Genomic DNA, 19,329 nt, shown 5'->3' with positions numbered 1-19,329 from the left:
AATCAAGTAGAAATTGTTGTGATAAGTTAAATAGATGCAAACAAAGATGGCGTTGTAACACAAAAACTCATTTTTGACATTTTTTTTATGTATTGCATCAATGTCAGGTTGTTTTTACAGTAGCTTCCTTCATATTTCTATATGGTATTTCTCTGTCGCCTGAAGTCATCATTTTCACTGTGCTGTCATACCCACTGCAGTAATATCAGCAAACTCATCACTCTGCTGCAGAGTATCAACACACACACACACACACACACACACACACACACAGGTACACTTTTATATTCTCTCTACAGTTTCAGCCTATTATTTCTGACAGCTCGTATATCTGCTCAGAACAATGTTGTTTCCTTCTAGATCTGCTTAACGTCTCTCACTATGATGCAAGTATTTTTTTAACACGTGTGCTCTGAGAGCGTCTGTAATGGATGGCCAGACTTCAGTTTTTATTTAAACAAAGTGCTAAATGCATTGACTGCACAACACTTTGTTATATAATCATTTTTAATGATGTTGCTTCAGTTACTTTAGTGACAAAGAGTGTCAGAGAGAGATTTCAGTTTGATTTCATACTTCAAAATACACAAATTATTTATTGCAACATATGTTTCTAATTTGGTTCAGTGTATTGAATTGTCTTTCTCTTTAAATGAGTTAATGCAGTGCCTCAAAGCCTCCTGTAGAGGGCAGTGTGCTGTCATGTTGTAGGTCAGCTGTTGCCTAACATGTCTTTGACTGTCAAACATTGGTACACTAATATCTACAGGAAGTGATTGGCCCGTGGCAGGAAACTTGAGCTTGTTATGTTTCAATCAGTTGCATCTGACTGACGTTTTATAAACTCAAAAAAATGTTTTGATGATGAAAATGAACAAACACAGCGGTTGGGTTAAATGTTTAACTCAACTATTGATTAAAAATGACTATATGTCAGGCTTAAAATGAACCCAAAATAGGTTGGAAATTAAAAATCAGACATAATTACTAGAGACAACAATAATAATCAAAAGGTGAACGTTTTTTAATAAGCAGTTTAATAAATGTTTATTCTTTATTTAACATTCATTAAATTTATTAATAAATGCTCATTTACAACATACTTTGGGTTCATTTTAAGTGAGCAAAACAGTAATTTTCATTTTTTTTATATAAAACCACCAGCATGTTGGGCAAACATTTAACCCAGCTGCTGGGTTTGTCCATATTTAACCCAACTTACGTTATTTTTAGCCCAACATTTTTTAGACTGTATGTTACTTCTAAAAGGTTAAAAAAAAAAATAGACACAAATACAGCAATTGTTGAGACGGGTAAAATTAAATCACTTGGCTCTGGAGTTCATATTGTCATCTCAGTCTTTGGTTTCTTGGCAAATCTGAGCACAGTTTGAGACATCGAGATCTCTTCTGAAACTCTGTAGAAAAATTATTGCAATTGTTTCCTTGGGAGAAAAATCTGAGAAGCACGAGTCGTGATTTGCTTTCCATTTAAAGTCGGCATGAAACAGAAGTTGCGATAATCTTTTCTTCCCTTTTGTGACGTATATATCCGCGTGAAACAGCTTCTGGAACAAGAACAAATGTAGAGCAGGACTTGATTTTGTCCTTTGGGAATTGATTGGATGGTGGTGGTTTGCTATTGGTGGATCTCATGTGAGTGACAGGTTGCCCCGCCTTCACACCGGTAAACACATCATCAGAGAAGAGAAGAGTTTCTTTTCACTAGTCTGAAAAGAAGACATGTTATGGAGGCAAAATAGCTCAAAATTGAAAAATGATCTTGCCTGTAGTGTCTTGCCTTAATCTCATTGCTGTCTAGGAGAAACAATTGAGATATAAAATAGATTTCACTGGGAATATAGGATCTTTCCCATATGGGCACACACACACATGCACAGCACTCAAACATTTTAAACAGGAGGTTGAGACAGTTAGACTCTGGTGTCCATAGCAACGGAACTGCTGCTGCTTATATTAACACATTTGAAGTGCCAAGGAGGCAAGTAAAATCATCCTAAGCTCCCCCCACCCTCTCTCTTCCATTTGTAAATGACAGGCTGCAGGATGTGAGGTGGTGTGATGAGGAGAAAGCACACTTACACTTACACACACACACACACACACACACACACACACACACACACACACACACACACACACACACACACACACACACACACACACACACACACACACACAGCAGGGTACAGGGACTCAGCAAACACCGAACACTCATCCACAGAGAACATGGATGGGTGAGGAGTACAAAAGAATTATGTAATGAGATAGATAGATAAATAGATAGATAGATAGATAGATAGATAGATAGATAGATAGATAGATAGATAGATAGATAGATAGATAGCATAAGCATATTTGACCTCAGAATGCCATGATTGACCAATCAGAATCAAATATTCAAAAGAGCCATGCAATAGGTTGTGAAGATTACTGTATTTAGGCTCATATTGCACTGATGTATCTTAATCACACAACTTCCTGTTGCAAAGATTAATAAAATATTTTACATTATTGTATAATGGTATGAAGTCTTTTGATATGCCTAAATCTACAGTACCTTTCAACTCAAAGGAATCAGATGATTGTTATTAATAATATATTTGTACAGTTTTCTGTTAAGATTTCTTTCTGTTTGCCAGGTTCATTTCATATAAATGAAAACTGTTTCCTACAGAATATAGATTTTGTAGTGGAGACCCATCCATCCACTAAGTAACTACATGTTTAACTACATTTATATACATTTACATTTATTTATATTTTTTAGATTGTACACAACTTCAGTGTTGTGGGTAACGCAATACAAGTTACTTGAGTTACGTAATCAGATCACTTTTTCACAAGTAACGCATTACTTTTAAAATTTACAACAAAATGTCTGAGTTACTTTTTCAAATAAGTAACGTGAGTTACTTTGTTTTCCCATGTATTAGGGCTGCACGATTATGACAATAATCATAATTGTTGATTATTCCCTTGAAATTGTAATTGCGATTATTAATGACGATTATCACAATTTACATTGAATGATGTTTTGAATAGTTTTATATCATTGTTTGAACGAATAATCATGTTTTGCTTGGTCTGTTCAAAGTCACGCTGAATTTTCTCCTCAGCATAAGGTTGAGAGGTCCATCTATCACTCTTTTCCATGTTTGTAGAGTTAGTTTGTGGAGTAAATATATAGGCTGGTGTTGTCACAATACTGGAATTTCTAACTTCGATATGATAAAAAATAATGTATATACTGTCATATAGATATTTTTTATATTATTTTTTATTATTAGTCAAAAATTTCTTCTGAAGAGATCACTTTATATGATAAAGCTTTTAAGCTTTTCTCATAAATAAACGTTGATCAGTTACCATTACAATTATCTCACAAATATTTGCTAACTCAATGTATTTGTTTTTACAGTGGGGTAATTTTGTTGCAATATTTTACACACAGCACAAGGAAGCTTGATTTCAAATGGTAAATTGAATTTAAAAAAGACAAGTAAACAGTAATAAAATAAGAACAAATGAACAAATGACTAACTATTAGAATTAGCGATTAGAAATTCGATTAATTGTGCAGCCCTACCATGTATTGACTGACAGCTCTCCTGTCACCATGTTGAGGAAAATCATAAGTGCAGAGGCATCGTGTGTAAATATGATGGTTACTGTACTTATAGACTAAACGTAAGAATGCATTTACTAATCTCGCTTGCATAAAAAAATTCAGTATTCCTCAAATATGTTAAATGAAACAAATATTTTTATGAATTTAATCTCACTTTATTGGCCAAAGTACTTGCTGCTGACATTCGATGATTGTGAAATGTGTTGGCATTAATTCCTTATTTATTCTGCTGCTGTAGATTCAGCAGTAAACACTGGGTGTACAGACATTATAGTGTTTGTTGAATAAAATTAGTATATTATAGTGTAATATAGTATACACTTTTGTAAAAACCAGAGAAAAATGAATTAGTAGGTGCATGCCTTGGTATACGTATGAATATGTGTGTGAGTGTGAGCGTGTGGGTGTTGTTATTGCCGCACTACACAGTATACGGACAGAAGCAGCTCTGTTGCGTAACAAGCTCCGCTGTGACTGGAGCTCTAATTGGCTGCCGGTTTGATCATTTGCATATCTGTATGGACTTAATGGTAAAGCACAAATTGCTTTGCACGAACATAGCTAAAAAAAAAGCACGGTTATAATAAAAAAAGCATCTTGTAACAGTGGAATTAAATGATTAATCCTACTGTCTATTTTTATGAAAGATAGTAAATAAAAAGTCAAGCTCATGAAAAACCAGAAATGGATTGAAGGCGAGGGAGATGTGAATGGACTACAGGGGAAATGATGTTAGATGAGAAATAGAGCAGGAGGAGCTGAAGGTATAAGTGAAGTATGGAGATGAAGATGAGTCTAGAGGGAAATCGAGGGAGTTAATAACTGGCTCATGTTTACAAACCCCTGATTCTATAGATCGCTGTTTCTACTTGAGTTTAATTTTGCCCACTCTAAAAAAGTTATTCAAAAGATTAAGAATGAACCACTAGGCAAGAGGCAATTTCAAACTGAGAATTCGATAAGTACATTACATTATTGTTTTAAATGCTCAGGTGGGAACTCATTTGTGAATCTTAATATTAGTTGGTCAGGCAAGTTTGTTTTAAAAGAAAGTAGACAGGCTAGAAAAATGCCCGGAAGTTAGTTATAGGCACAACTTTTGCCTGTTCCTTTAAAAGTGTGTCAGTAATGGCGTGTCCAGGTGGCTAAACGGTGAGTCTGGGCATCAGCTCACCAGTGTGCATGTCTATGCCAGCCTGCCCATCTGTGTGCCAGTGGGGGCACTGAAAGGACACTGCTTTCCATAATGCTTGCATGGGCATCAGCAATGATATTCACTCACCGGCCACTTTATTAGGTACACCTTGCTAGTCCTGGGTTGGACCCCATTTTGCATTCAGAACTGCCATAATTCTTCGTGGATGAGATTCAACAATGAGATTTTGGCCTATATTGACATGACAACATCATTCAGTTTCTGTAGATTTGTCAGCTGCACATCTATGATGTGAATTTCCCGCTCCAGCACATCCTAAATCTGCTCTATTGGATTGAGATCTGGTGACTGTGGAGGCCATGAGTTTAGTGAACTCACTGTCATGTTCAAGAAACCATTTTGAGATGATTTGTGACATTATCCTACTGGAAGTAGTCATTAGAAGATGAGTATACTGTGGTCATAAAGGTATGGACATGGTCAGCAACAAAACTCAGGTAGGCTGTTGCGTTTAAATGGTGCTCATTTGGGACTAAGAGGCCCAAAGTGTGCCAAGAAAATATCCCACACACCATTACACCAGCAGCAGCAGCCAGATCCATGCTTTCATGTTGTTTACACCAAATTCTGACCCTACCATCTGAATGTTGCAGCAGAAATCTAGACTCATCAGACCAGGCAACGTTTTCCAATCATCTATTGTCCAATTTCTGGTGAGTCTGTGTGAATTGCAGCCTCAGTTTGCTGTTCTTAGCTGACAGGAGAGGCATCAACAAGGCATTTTCAGCCACAGAACTGCCACTCACTGGGTATTTTCTCCTTTTTGCACCATTCTCTGTAAACCCATAGACGTGTGTGTGAAAATCCCAGTGGATTAGCAGTTTATGAAATCTCAGACCAGCCTGTCTGGCACCAACAACACATGCCACGTTCAAAGTCACTTAAATCACCTTTCTTCCCCATTCTGATGCTCAGTTTGAACTTCAGCAGATTGTTTTCACGAGGGCTGCATCCAAAAACTTAAAAATGCTGCCTTCAGAGGACACATTCCAAAGGCATGTCCGAATCCAAAGTTAGCTTCACTTTCTGTCTCCTGAGATTCCTTTAGCTGATCGATTTTTAATGCCGAAGGCAGCAGATGTCTTTGAAATCCCACAATCCTGTGCGTTCCATTCAGTGACAGATGAGCTAGAAAAAGAAAGATGGTGTCTGAAAGTTGCGGTTTCTGGTCAGTTTGTGTGTAAATGTATGTTTTTGACCAACGTTTTCCACTTCTGATGTTAATACTACTACTGTAGTATTAAATATTTGTTTAGTTCTCACCAAAGCTCGCTTTGCTGTAGATCATTAAACCGCTCCACTGCCTCAGAAGTCTGACCGAAATCATGTTTCATGAGGTGCCTACGTGGCATACTTTTAGGTTTGAAACCTTTCATATATATATTTTTTTTTAAATATCAATATTTCAAAGCTGTTGAGATAATTGAGTTTTCAGATACATCCGTAAATACATTGAGTTGATGCCTTGTCATTGGCTGATTAGATATTTGCATTAATGAACAGGTGTACCTAATAAAGTGTCCGGTGAGTGTAACTGGGTCAAAGATGTTTTTTTTTTTTTTTAAATCTTTACAAACTTATGCATATTTTTGAATCATGAACAATGCATTTAAACAAATTTCAGTTGTTCAGTTGTTAAATTAATTTTTTGAGTGTTTTTATGTCAGGCGGTACAACCACATACAGTAGTTGTATGTATATACTGTAGTTGTACCACCTGACATGGAAAGTGTACCAACATAACCATACTTGAAATGAGCTGTTTTTACCAGTATTTGTGAGAGATCTACAAACCATTCACTCTGACTTCAGGATCAGTTTGGGTCCTCTGGATTATGCGTTATCAAGTTTACTGTTATCACCTCCTCAGTTTATAATAAAAGAGCCGTGTCTGCAGTTGTGCTACCCTGACATTTGAGAATATACAAATTGCTGGACAAAAGTTTTTCAATTAACAGCTTTAATACTCTTGATATTTGTAAAAATGTGTTTATATATTTCAAACCTAAAATGATGGCATAGTATTTAGTTCTTAATTTTTTATTATTAAGACACCATTTAAATTTTCTTTTAAAGGTTTTTAGTCTGTTCATTTGTTCGGACAGTTGCACCACCTGACATTTTGGGGGTTTAAGATAACAAAACTTAAAATAATTATGATTGATTAAGATGATGATCAATATATATGATTGATAAAATGATTATGATTTGACTTTTTTAACTTCAGTTAGTGTGTAATGTTGCTGTTAGTATGTAATGTTGCCCTCAAAATTCAATGCAAAGGGAGATATTTTCTTTTACAGAAATTGCTTTTTAAGGACTATAACAAGCTCCTTCCTGGGTTGGTGACATCACAGACCCCAAAATTTACATAAACCCGCCCCCGAGAACACACAACAAAGGGGGTGAGGCCATGTTGGGCTGCTTTAAAGAAGAGGAAGAGTTGTTGTAGTAGAGTGTTGTTATCATGCCGTCATTTTACGCCGGACTGCTTCACAAACGAGGATCAATTCAAAGCTGGATTTGCACAAAAGATAAACATGACGGCACATGCTAGTGGATGAGTTGATTCAACTCCACAGCAACTACATAAATTTATCCACTAACCATTCAGAAACGTCCTAAAAGTTGTAACTTCTTCCTGAGTCTCTCCATCAGTGTCGACTCCGGTTTGATCAATGTAAGTCTGAACACCGTTACTGACAATCCTCAATTTGGCTGCCTGAGATTCTCCATCTTTATTGTTGTCGAGCAACCGAAGCATGAGCTGTTAAAGCTCCGCCCTCTTCTGGAAAGGGGGCGGGAGCAGCAGCTCATTTGTATTTAAAGGGACACACACAAAACAGCATTTTTTTGCTCACATCCAAATAGGGGCAAATTTGACAAGATATAATACATGATCTGTGGGGTATTTTGAGCTGAAACTTCACAGACACATTCTGGAGACACCAGAGACTTATATTACATCTAGTGAAAGGGCATTATAGGTCCCCTTTAAATGGACTAAAAATGAATTCAAACTAAATAGGTTTTATATAATAAAGTGATATATGTTATGAATTAAATTATTTTAAAAATAATTAATGCACTTGGACATAAAAATATGCACATCATGTCATTGACCCAAACGTGTGCGCGCACACACACACACAATACTATACTGTATGAATTAATTATAAAAAAAACTATTGCTATACTCTTTGAAATTATCCATGTCACTCGGCCAATTAGCCTCACCACTGCCATCGTTCTCCTCAATGCCCGGTCCCTCCGGTCTCCAGCACAATATCATCACAGCTCCGTCTAACAACCTTCGGGGTACTTTTGGATCGACTGACACATCGAAAGCCGAGGTGCTTTGGATACTACACACGGTGACTAAACACCACTCATTTAATAGCAACAGTGAGATTAGCGATCCTTTCAAGTGATGTTCCCTGGTTCAGTAATCGCGAAGACGTTCTCCTGCGGGCCCAACAAGATCGCTTATGTGGCGAGATTTGGATTGGGCAGTTTATAAAGAGGGAATTGATTTGTACTCTTACCGGGCTGCATGTCGACAAAAGCCTAAATCAGACCACCAAGACCAAGCAGCTTGACGTCCACGTTCATTTCTGGAACATTGGAATTGTTAAGTCGAGGTACCTGGGCTCACAGTTCATGGGACAGTGCGGGACACACACACACACACACACACATCAGATAATCCATGTTAGAAAGATAGATACTATAATTATCCAGAGGTAAGTATCTATCTATCTAACGTGGATTATCTGGTGTGTGTGTGCTACATTGGTTGTTACATGGGTTGGAGTAGCCTTTTCGATCTCTATTAGGCTATTAATATGCTGTTTTGTAATGCAAATAAATATGAGATGAAATCTATTCTGTTTGAGGGCAAGTTTGTTTTAGCCTATATTCATTTTGGGCCTAAGGTTTTAGGCATTTGGCACGTTGTTGGGTGTGGAAGGTTACCAATGTGATTGCTTTATCTGTAAATTAAATGAATGCTTTTTCAATGACTGAATTCATTGAAAAAAAATTATTTTTTTCAGAATTTCTTTGATTTGATCAAGATTCTTTGATTGTCTTAAATAGGTCTTAAATTTCAATCTTTATGGTCTTAAAATGTCTTAAAAAGGTCTTAAATTTGAATTACTGAAAACTGCATGAACCCTGGATAACACCACTCAAAACACCCTGAAGCTAGTTTTTCACCGGCAAGCATTTCAGATTTCTTTAGAAAATGTTAAAATGCAGTTTTTAATTTTTTTATTTAATTTTTTTGCTCATCGTCCTATGCCAGCTGCAGGGACATTATGCGGTCTGTGTTCATGTGCTCAGTATTCACACTTACTCATTGCCCACTACAGGTTCAGGAAAGCTCTTTATGTGTGTGTTTGAAAGTGATTTGATTACCTTTTGCTACAGTGATCTCCTCTAGGCACTATACACTTGGCACTCTCTACCTCTTTTGCATTTTTTTCACCACTCTTTTACTAAAAATCTTGCTGTTGTGTGTGTGTATGTGTGTGTAAGAGGCTTCTATGTCTATTCAAAGGTTCTTGCTCACTAATGAATGTTTAAAGTTGTCCCTGCAGCTCTGAGGTAATTACTGAACAGACTTTTGCTGAGACAAATGGTCTGGGGGATCCAACGCAATAGAGAGAGAGAGAGAGAGAGAGAGAGAGAGAGAGAGAGAGAGAGAGTGGGTGGTTGAGATGGAAATGGTGGCAGAGAGAAAGACTGAGATATAGAAGGAGAAAGGAGAGAAGAGGAGAGGAGAGTCCTTGTGATTTCTCATTTAGGTGAGCCTTTCAACTTGGAGTGTCTTACGTAATACTTGTGTGCACACACTGGAAAACAGTTTTGCGGTGAAAAGCATTGTGGGGTAATTGTGTTTCCTTAGGCTAAAGCAGTTCAGCTGGCATGCAATTTACAGTGATTATTGTCACATGACTTCATTATGTTGAATGTTTAGTTCAGCAAGTGATATCCAGTTATGATCTCAGATATACTATTTCACATGTTGTGTTACATTTTTATCCAATTTTGTGTAAAAAGTTTATAACTTATGGCAGTAAAACGTAATAATCTGTGAATTAGGTTACAGATCTGAATTATCATTGTATCTATAACACACATTTGGACAAAGTTAGGTTGAAAAAGGTTCATATACTCACTGAAAAAAGTGAACGACCCTGCCATTTATTTATCTAATTGAAAATCATGATTCAGTTTGTCTAACTAACTAATACATTTGGCTGTAACAAATTAGAGCATTTTTTAAGTTGGTCCAAAGTATCATTTTTTTTTTTTTTCAGAGCTCCGAACACAAGCTTCCTTGAAAAAATAAATTTTCCATTTCAAATACATCCTTTATTTTATTTTCATCACACTCTTTTCATCTTTCTCTGTATTTACCTTTGCCGTCCATTAACCTCTGACACTGCCATCATTATGTATAGTACTAAGCATTGTGCATCTATCAGATATGCACAGAGAGAGATGATGCATTGCGTTCTGCTGACACTCATGCCTCTTCTTCAGCTCAACCCTACCACCTTTAAGCAATATTTATGTATAAGGGGAGGCAGTTAAAAGCAGGTCATTATCCTAGGTCTTACTTCCCAAAGGACATTTTCTGTTGTGCATTTCCAAGCTGAGCTGGATAATTCAGTCCTCTGTTGGAATGCTAGGTGTCTCCTCAATAGTGAATATGAACCAATGTGATGATATACTGTAGCCTAGCATGTGTAATAATCTGGAGTGCAGTTCGCTTCAATAGAATCAGACATACACTCTCAGCTCTCACTGCAAACGAACCGGAAATACACAAGAGAGTATTGCTGAGTATTTTAGCGCACCTTTACAGGTGCTGTGAATGTACAGTGGTATAAAGAGATGGTAATGCAGCGATGACGCATTTTTGTAAGCCAAAACAAGTTTGCATTTTAGCACTTCTGGTTCCATTGTCCTGAAGTCAATGGGCTTTTTGAATGGGTTTTTGGTTAAATGCCTGAAATAAGGTCTGTGGTGAAAACAAGATATATTCACCTTTTGTTCTACAACATAAAATACATCAGTAATACCCTGTTGTGGATTTTAAAGCTTTTACTTATCTTGAAAAAAGCAGTTGGTAACAGGAGGTTGTTGGGGCCGGCATAAAGCAGAATCGAAGAAGGAAGTGGTATGACATCATTTCAAACAAAATCAGGCCAAAACGAAGTTCTGGAAAAGTTCCCTTCAGCTAGTAAACTCCTTCGTACTACCATTGGTTTGTGGCGATGATGTAATAGGTCGGTGTGGCTCTGAGGACATTGAGGTATATATCGGGGCCTTAAACGTCATCACACCGAACAGGTAAACTCATTGCTGTGTTCGAAATCACCCCCTATACTCTCATTCACTATTCCCTACATCAGTCCACTAATATAGTCCACTTAAAGGAGTGAATGAAAATGAGTGAGTGCTTTGGAATGCACTTTTGCATAGTTTGTGCTTGCTGTTTAATAATCATTTGACACTTAGCAAACTGGCAGCTCCAGTAGTAACATGAAAATATTAATCTTGAACTCTGTCTTGGAAACTACGTTTAAACCTTATTTAAACATTTTAATAATCACTTAAAGGTCCCGTTCTTCATGATCCCATGTTTCAAACTTTAGTTAATGTGTAATGTTGTTGTTAGAGTATAAATAAAATCTGTAAAATTTTAAAGCTCAAAGTTCAATGCCAAGCGAGATATTTTATTTAACAGAAGTCGCCTACATCGAACGGCCAGTTTGGACTACATCCCTCTACTTCCTTCTTTAATGACGTCACTAAAACATTTTTTTGACTAACCTCCGCCCACAGGAATACACAAAAAAGGGGGCGTGGTCTTGTTGCGCTCACACGGAGAAGAGCAAGAGTTGTGTTTGTAGAGCGTGTTTGTCTTCATGTCGTCGAAACGCTGTTATTTTCATCCCGCAGTCCAATCACCTTTGTTTGGTCTTCCCAGGGACGCTGTACTTAGAGATCAATGGTTACAATTTATGTTTAACTCGGTTCCCGAAAATTATAATTGTGGTATCCTTACTGCAATAGTTAATGTTGGACTGCAGTGCACATAATGGCCACAAGAGGGGACTATGTTTATGTATATGGCTGTTTTCCGTATGAGGTACTCTTCTGAGTGAGTGCTTACGTTGTACATTTTCTGTCGCTGCTTGTGGAGATTAAAGAGTTCAGTCTCTCGGGAATTATTGTCTTTTGTGTTCATTCGGCACAACACCACAATAATCCACATGCAAAACTATGTACAGCACACGTTATGGTAAGAGGCGTGACCTTTCCAGGCAAGGAACGCTAAGCTGCTGTCGAATCACAGCACAGGAACCGCTGGCACAATCAGAACTCGTTACGTATTTCTGAAGGAGGGACTTCATAGAACAAGGAAGTCATCAGCCCGTTTTTATGACAGTGGAAACAGCGGTATACAGATAAGTAAATTATGTGAAAAATACTGTGTTTTTTTACACGCGAAACATGAACACATGTTATATTGCACACTATAAACACAATCAAAGCTTCATAAAACCACGAAAAACGGGACCTTTAAAATGTATTTATACCTTTACGCTGTATCCACATTGGACCAGTGCAGTTTGGAAAATGGATGGATCATTCAGCAGCGAGCGCCATCTTCTGGCGAGATGCTGGAATTAATGCGCCGTGCGACTCTCGGGGTGCACTGAGCCCAAAGTATATTTAGGCCATCCGCATTTGTGCACCGTCCACATGACGTAATTTTCGTTCTCCGGAGGGCTTGTGGACGTCCGCACACCCCGTCCGTGTGCAGCCTAAAGCCCCAGGTATACTTCAGCCATCCACGTTCGTGCACCGTCCGCACACCCCATCCGCGCGCAGCCCAAATTTCGAGACCGTGCGGATGGTGCGTGTGCAACAGCGCATGCGCAAGCAGGAAAGAAGAGTCCACTAGGTGGCAATACGCACAGTACTGAGCACAATGTGCAAGTGTTTACACACTCGTTGAAGAAGAGTGTATAAAGAACAATTCAAAAATAAGATGAGTAAACTCAAAAGCATGCCTTCTCCATCGTTTTTGATTCCTGTTCTCTTGGTGTATCTTCTGAACTAAGTTGCAATGGTGGATGCACTATTTTTCTTCTCGGATCCTGCCCAGCGAATGTCCCGTTAATGACACAATATCTGGTAGTGTGGAAAAAAATCGTCCTGCGCATGTGTCGAACTCGGTCACCTGCGCACATCAACGGTTGAGTATACTTTGAAAGATGCGCGGACACGACTGCGCGCAAGATGCGTCCCGGCGCGGAAAGTGAAGTATACTCAGGCCTTTATAGGTATTCTCTAGACGTTGAGCGTATAACAGTTGTAAACTCGTCGTTATTGCAGTGCATTGTGGGATTGAATGAGTGCATACTTAATATCGTCCTCTATGGTTTCGGACAACATTACAAATCACTGTGCCATAGTGCCCTATTTAAGGGTATAGGGGTGATTTTGGACACAGCCTCAAGCTTAATGGTAGTGACGTTGAAGTCATGTGACTGTGATTTAGCTCATTCATAGCCTACATTTAGCTTTTTACTTCTGCTGATTATATTTAGGCTTCAAAATTCATAAGTTTTGTTAATTTGAAGAATCATCGTGTAAGAATCATAAACTTTTGTTATATGGCATTTTTTCACATTACTAGCAGGCCTCTTTTTTCTCATCGTCGTCCACAATAAACGTATGACACACAGTGCGCATTATGAAGCTAATAAATTGTATTAGTCTATTTCGGAGAAGTTCTCGCGAGCGCGCAGCTCACTGAGCATCACGTCGCGTGCGAATAGTAGACACCTTCATAGACGTCATTTTTGCTCTCTTTGTAGGCCATGGAGACGATAAACAGCATCATTTTCACAGTCACAGATAGTTAATGAAGCCAGAAACAAGATGAGCAAAACCTTTGTGGACTAGCCTATATCAGCGAGTCAATAAGTGCACATCATCTTCACATTGTAGCAGTCTTTTGCGGTGGCACTGTGGACTTCACACTGTGTTTGCATTTTATCGGTGCTATTTAATTGCTTGTTCGTTATACGTCGTGTCTTGCGCCATGAATTGCGCAAAATGGACAGTTCGTACTCTTAAATTTCAACTGGATGTCCAGGGAACGAAACTATTGTAGCTTAAACCCCCTAAAATCACTAATTGAGCCTGATCGCATTGCACACAAGCAGCAAACTGCGTCTATTGTTACATTTTTGTTGCCATGAATGAATAATATGCAACCACATCTATAATAGACTGCCTATTAAAGCAATTGGCCACTTGAAGTCGTGCATAACATTTATTTTACCGCTTCGCGTCACGACTACATCCTCTCATTGATTGCTGCTTTATTCACTTTCCAAAACGCGCCTCGAGACCTTCATTTCTGTTTTATTTCGTCTAAAAGCGTCATGCGTGAATGCTTTCTTTCGCCTCTGTCACATCCTCCTCCTCCTCCTCCTCCTCCTCACCACCCCTCCTCCCGCGCGCCGGTCGTGTGGAGAGCTGCGCGCTCTCGGTCTGAACGCTCGTCGGTGTTCAGCGCTCGGGCAGGATGTTTGTGTCCGTGTGGTACGCCAAGAAAATGGGCCGGCGTTTCATCAACAACGTCCGGAAAGCTAAAAAACAACGCCATCGGATCATGGTAGGAAATGACGCCTTTCTGAATATACTGTCATTTGGGTTAGCAGGCTGTTCATCCCTATGGCCAGAAAACGCGACGGGAGATGTGTATATGACTTCTGTTGGAATTTCTAACCTAATATGGAAACAGTCTTAAAATAATAATAAGATCATCAATTAATAAAAATAATGAGAAGAAAATTGAAAAGAAGATCATATAGGCTACCGGATTCCCAAAATATTCATATTTGATTGTGTGTAATGTGTTAATTAGAAGTCAGAATAATGTCTGTCTACTGAACAGTTGAAGGAAATCACAAGGGAGCTGTAGGAGTTTTAAAATCATTAAAGATATTCTTTAACATCCTTTTTCTGATGTTCTACAGAAGCATTCTTATGGGAATCATAATAGTCCTACTGGGAACTATGTGTTCTTAAAGATGTGTTCTTATGTTTTATATAAAGATGTTATGGACCTTTTGAGGAATGGCTCTAATCAGAAGCATCCATAGATGGGTCTCTGTTCACAGCAGACGGATGGTGCTCTGAAGAGCCTGGTGCGTCAGAAGTTGCAAAATGTGGAAAGTTAAAATTAGGGTGTCTGTGTGTGAAATGGTGCTTCCGTCAAATGGTCCAGCAGCTTAAATAATAGATGAGAAGATTAATGAGACTGAAGGGTTTAAATAAAAGTATAAAAATGGGGCACCTGGGGTACATGGGGTACATTTATTAATTTAGCAGATGGTTTTATCCAAAACAACTTACAAATGAGGAACACAACAAGCGGTTCATCTTAAGGAGGCAGGAACACATGAAGTGCTACATCTTGCAGAATAATACTAGTTAGTACAGGAAGGGATTAAGAAATAGTGAAAGTAGAAGATGATTTTTTTGTAGTATGTCGGAAATTGGGTAATTCTTCTATATAGTTATTTAGTAGTTCATTTACACTCAAAAATGAATATATATACATCAACGCTTCATGATATTTGAAGGTTTTTGATCGTACATGAACTGCTACTAGTGATGTAATAATGTTCTGAATGAGTTGGATTGTTTTTAAAAAAAAATCAGTTTATTTTGCTGGGAAATAGCATTTCTAGACAGACATTTCCAGGCTGTTTCCATTTTTCTATAGAAGACCGAGGGTAGAGGAGAATTTGGAAGAAGAGATAGAGACTATATTATTATAGTAAAACTTTACTCTGTCAGTGGAGGATGAAGAGAGAGAAACACAATATTAAGTGCAGGAACAGATTGCTTGTGTGTTTCTGCCCTGGAGTGTGTGAGTGAGTGAGTGAGTGAGTGAGTGAGTGGGTGGATGTGTTTTCTCTTCTCATTGGTTTGTATCATAAATTGTGGGTGTCATTTCTGTCTGATTGTTTTTGTGAAACGTTCATTTATTTATAAGATATGCAGTCAGAGAAACACTTTTAGAAACAGAGGGAGGGTTTGCTGCCACAGGTACGTTGACTTTCAGTGACAGTAGGACGGCCTACACAAATAGTCAACATTCGCTTTTACGTTTATTTGTTTATCCGAAGTGTCTTACAAATGAGGAATACAACAAGTTATTCATCTTGAGAAGGCAAAAACATTATGCAATATCTGGGTTTAACTACCCAACCTTCGTCCGACATTGTGTTCTGTAATGTGACCACAATTTGTAGTGCAATGCAATCTGGGTAAGACATGGTTTAATGGCATTTATATTTGAGTGTAGCTGCAGTATTGCCTTGAGTACACTCTTAAAAATAAAGGTTCTTCATTGGCATTTATGGTTCCATGAAGAACCTTTAAGATCCATGGAACATTTCTTTATAGTGGAAAAGGCTCTTTAGATTATTAAAATGTTATTTACACTAATGATGGTTCTTTTAAGTACAGTTCACTGGAAGGTTCTTTGGAGAGCCATAAATGGTGGTTCTATGGCATCACTGTGGAGAAAAAAAACAAACAAAAAACTTTTGGAATCTTTATTTTTGAGTGTACTGAGGCTTTATAATGGCCACAGGCATGTTCAATGGGACTGACCACTTGCAATGAGTAGGACAATCATTTAATCAATAGTATACAGAGACCTCAAGACATGTTTTTTTAAAAGTTCTGTTAATTTGATGTAATGCTAATGATGCATGCTGAAAAAAAAAACTCAAGTCAAAGACATCCTAGTGCATGTTTATATAGAAATAGTGCACTGCTCCAGTGTGAATGTCCCTGACATGTTTCAGTGCAGATTGTTTTGTGAACTTTCCTCAATGTAATGCAAGCTTTGCAAAGAGGCTTTTATTAAAGGATGAGGCTGCGACAACAAATGTAATAACCCGTGTGAGTGCAACATATGCTGCGGACACGTGTTATTAAAGGGTTAGTTCACCCAAAAATGAAAATTCTGTCATTTATTACTCACCCTCATGTCGTTCCACACCTGTAAGACCCTCGTTCATCTTCAGAACACAAACTAAGATATTGTTGATAAAATCCGATGGCTCAGTGAGGTCTGCATTGACAGCAAGATAATTAACACTTTCAGATGCCCAGAAAGCAGCTAAAGACATATTTAAATCAGTTCATGTGACTACAGTCGTTCAACCCTAATGTTATGAAGTGACAAGAATTGTGCACCAAAAAAACTAAATAACGACTAGGGCTGCCCCCTAATGGTCGACTAACCGTTAGTCAACTTGAAGAGGCTTGGTCGACCAAGATTTTATTAATCGGTTAGTCGCAGAAAAAAAAATCTCCACAGGAAGTGGTGAGGTCACGCAGTCCTAGAGGCACAGATCATTAACTGCAGGAAATCCAAACATTCACCTATCATTTATCGACCTCAAATATGCCTTATCACTTGAAACATGTAAGTTGCAACTTTAGTCCATTCTCTTTAATGTTTGCCTATAGATAAATGTTTGGCGCATATCCAAGTGTTTGTGTGGAGAGCGTGTTTACTGCATGACATGGAGGCGCCGGTGTGATCACTGCACTTAACTTAAAAAAGTCATTTTTGGTCATAGATAAAAGTAATGCAAAATGTAAAGGATCTACTTTTATTTCTGTAAACTCCCAAGCAAAACGTTGTGCTTTTGTAAAACAATGAAAGCAATCAGGATGCGTTTACTGATCTCGGTCTCGGTGAACTTGAGCTCGTAAAACAAGCATGAACCGAAACTCATCGTATAGGCTGCTTTCCTCACAGACACAAGAAATATATCTATAGCTTGTAATGTCTACTTTTAAACGAGCCAATTCAAATGGAAAATAAATATTCTCAGATTATGTAATCCATATGAAACTTGCATATAGGCGCGTCCACTACTGCGGAGATGAGAGATGAGTCAGCATTGTTGACTTAATCTCTGCAGCCGAAAACACAGAAAACATTATTAATAAATTATTAAAATGTTTAGACAGTCTCCTTGCTGTTTTTTCACGACACATTCATAATCGTTACGTTTGCCGGTGCACTGTGGCAAGCTTTATGCATGTGTTTGAGCACTGATTAGGCTATGTATACATAAGATTAAAGGCTCATTATTATGATTTATGGCTTATTAATATAAATGCGCAATTAGTCGACTAATGGCTTAAATGATCGACTACTGGTCGACTAGAAAAATCTTTAGTCGAGGGCAGCCCTAATAATGACTTTATTTAACAATATCTAGTGATGGGCGATTTGAAAACACTGCTTCATGAAGCTTTGAAGCTTTATGAATCTTTTGTTTCGAATCAGTGGTTTGGAGCGTGTATCAAACTGCCAAAGTCACACCCCCCAGTGGTGAAAATGCAAACTTTTGAAAACGTGTTTCAAATTGCAAGTCTTTGAAAATGATAGCATTATTATCTCTGTATAAACTACAAAAACGCAAATGGTTGGAAAATGGTTGACATCATGCACATGTGTATTACGTGTTCAGTGTATATGCGCACAGTTTTTCTTTCAAAGTGACCTCACCAATTACTGGCCTCACAGCAGAATATTGCAGTATTTTTTGTCATTTTGCAGATCTGCATGAGCGGGGATCGTTTGACAATGTTGTCATCTGAACTTGAAAGCAAAGGAGAATTATGTTTATGTTTAGTATGTTGTTGTCGTGTAAATGTACCCTGAGACAAGCAGGTATAAGCAAGAGAGAGAGAAACTGTATTCAGTATGCTTTGTGTAAAACACCTTGACTAAAATTATATGTGAACCAATGCATATAACCACATTTAAAATGTTATTGCATCCATTGCAATGACTGTATGCACCTCTAGACTTTACATTTCATTTCAAGACAGATCCCATGAATTCCTAACTAACAAATCTATCTATTGTATCTATGCTTGTCACATTCTGATCTTTATTATTATTGGCTTTTGAATCATTACTGTTTTTACTCGGTAAACACTAGTTGATTCATTAAATAACATGAGACTGTGGTTATATAGCGTGCTTTTCTGATTCTTTGAATTTCAGTGGCAGTTTCAGGTGCTTATGCGCGGTGTGGGAGGGGATTTCATTCTTTTTTCCTCCCAACACACACACACACACACACACAGAACCTCTGAGTGGGAGTTTATATAAGTAGATTTTGTTCAAATGCGTGTGTGTTGTTTCTGCCCACTGCTGTGTAGCAGCACCCTCAGGTTTACGTGTGTTGCCAGATTTAACTTTCAAAACAAGCTTGTCATTCAGAAGAACTCAAAACAACCAATATTCATACACAAGCACAGCTCGATAATGTCATGCTCTCAGATCTGTCATTTTGTGTAGTACCCTTGAAGCAAACACA

At 38.0% G+C, this 19,329-nt stretch overlaps 1 protein-coding gene across 4 annotated transcripts in view; it reads left to right on the top strand.

The window, feature by feature from the left end:
* The window catches only part of LOC137033933 (disks large homolog 4), a 174,455-nt gene that overhangs the window by 89,354 nt on the left and 65,772 nt on the right, over positions 1–19,329 (top strand). Inside the window, exon 1 of one of the 4 annotated variants that reach the window (XM_067406426.1) lies at positions 14,476–14,576. The exons of the other annotated variants lie outside the window; for them this stretch is intronic. Coding sequence (XP_067262527.1) covers positions 14,487–14,576 — 90 coding nt within the window. The 5' untranslated portion in view covers positions 14,476–14,486. Of the gene's footprint in view, positions 1–14,475; positions 14,577–19,329 lie in introns of those variants that run through there. 4 annotated transcript variants of the gene reach the window in all.

The sequence above is a fragment of the Chanodichthys erythropterus genome, chromosome 13 (assembly GCF_024489055.1).
Source record: "Chanodichthys erythropterus isolate Z2021 chromosome 13, ASM2448905v1, whole genome shotgun sequence".
Taxonomy (NCBI): domain Eukaryota; kingdom Metazoa; phylum Chordata; class Actinopteri; order Cypriniformes; family Xenocyprididae; genus Chanodichthys; species Chanodichthys erythropterus.
Note: the sequence above shows the minus strand (reverse complement) of the source record. Positions and strands in the feature narration are given on the sequence as shown.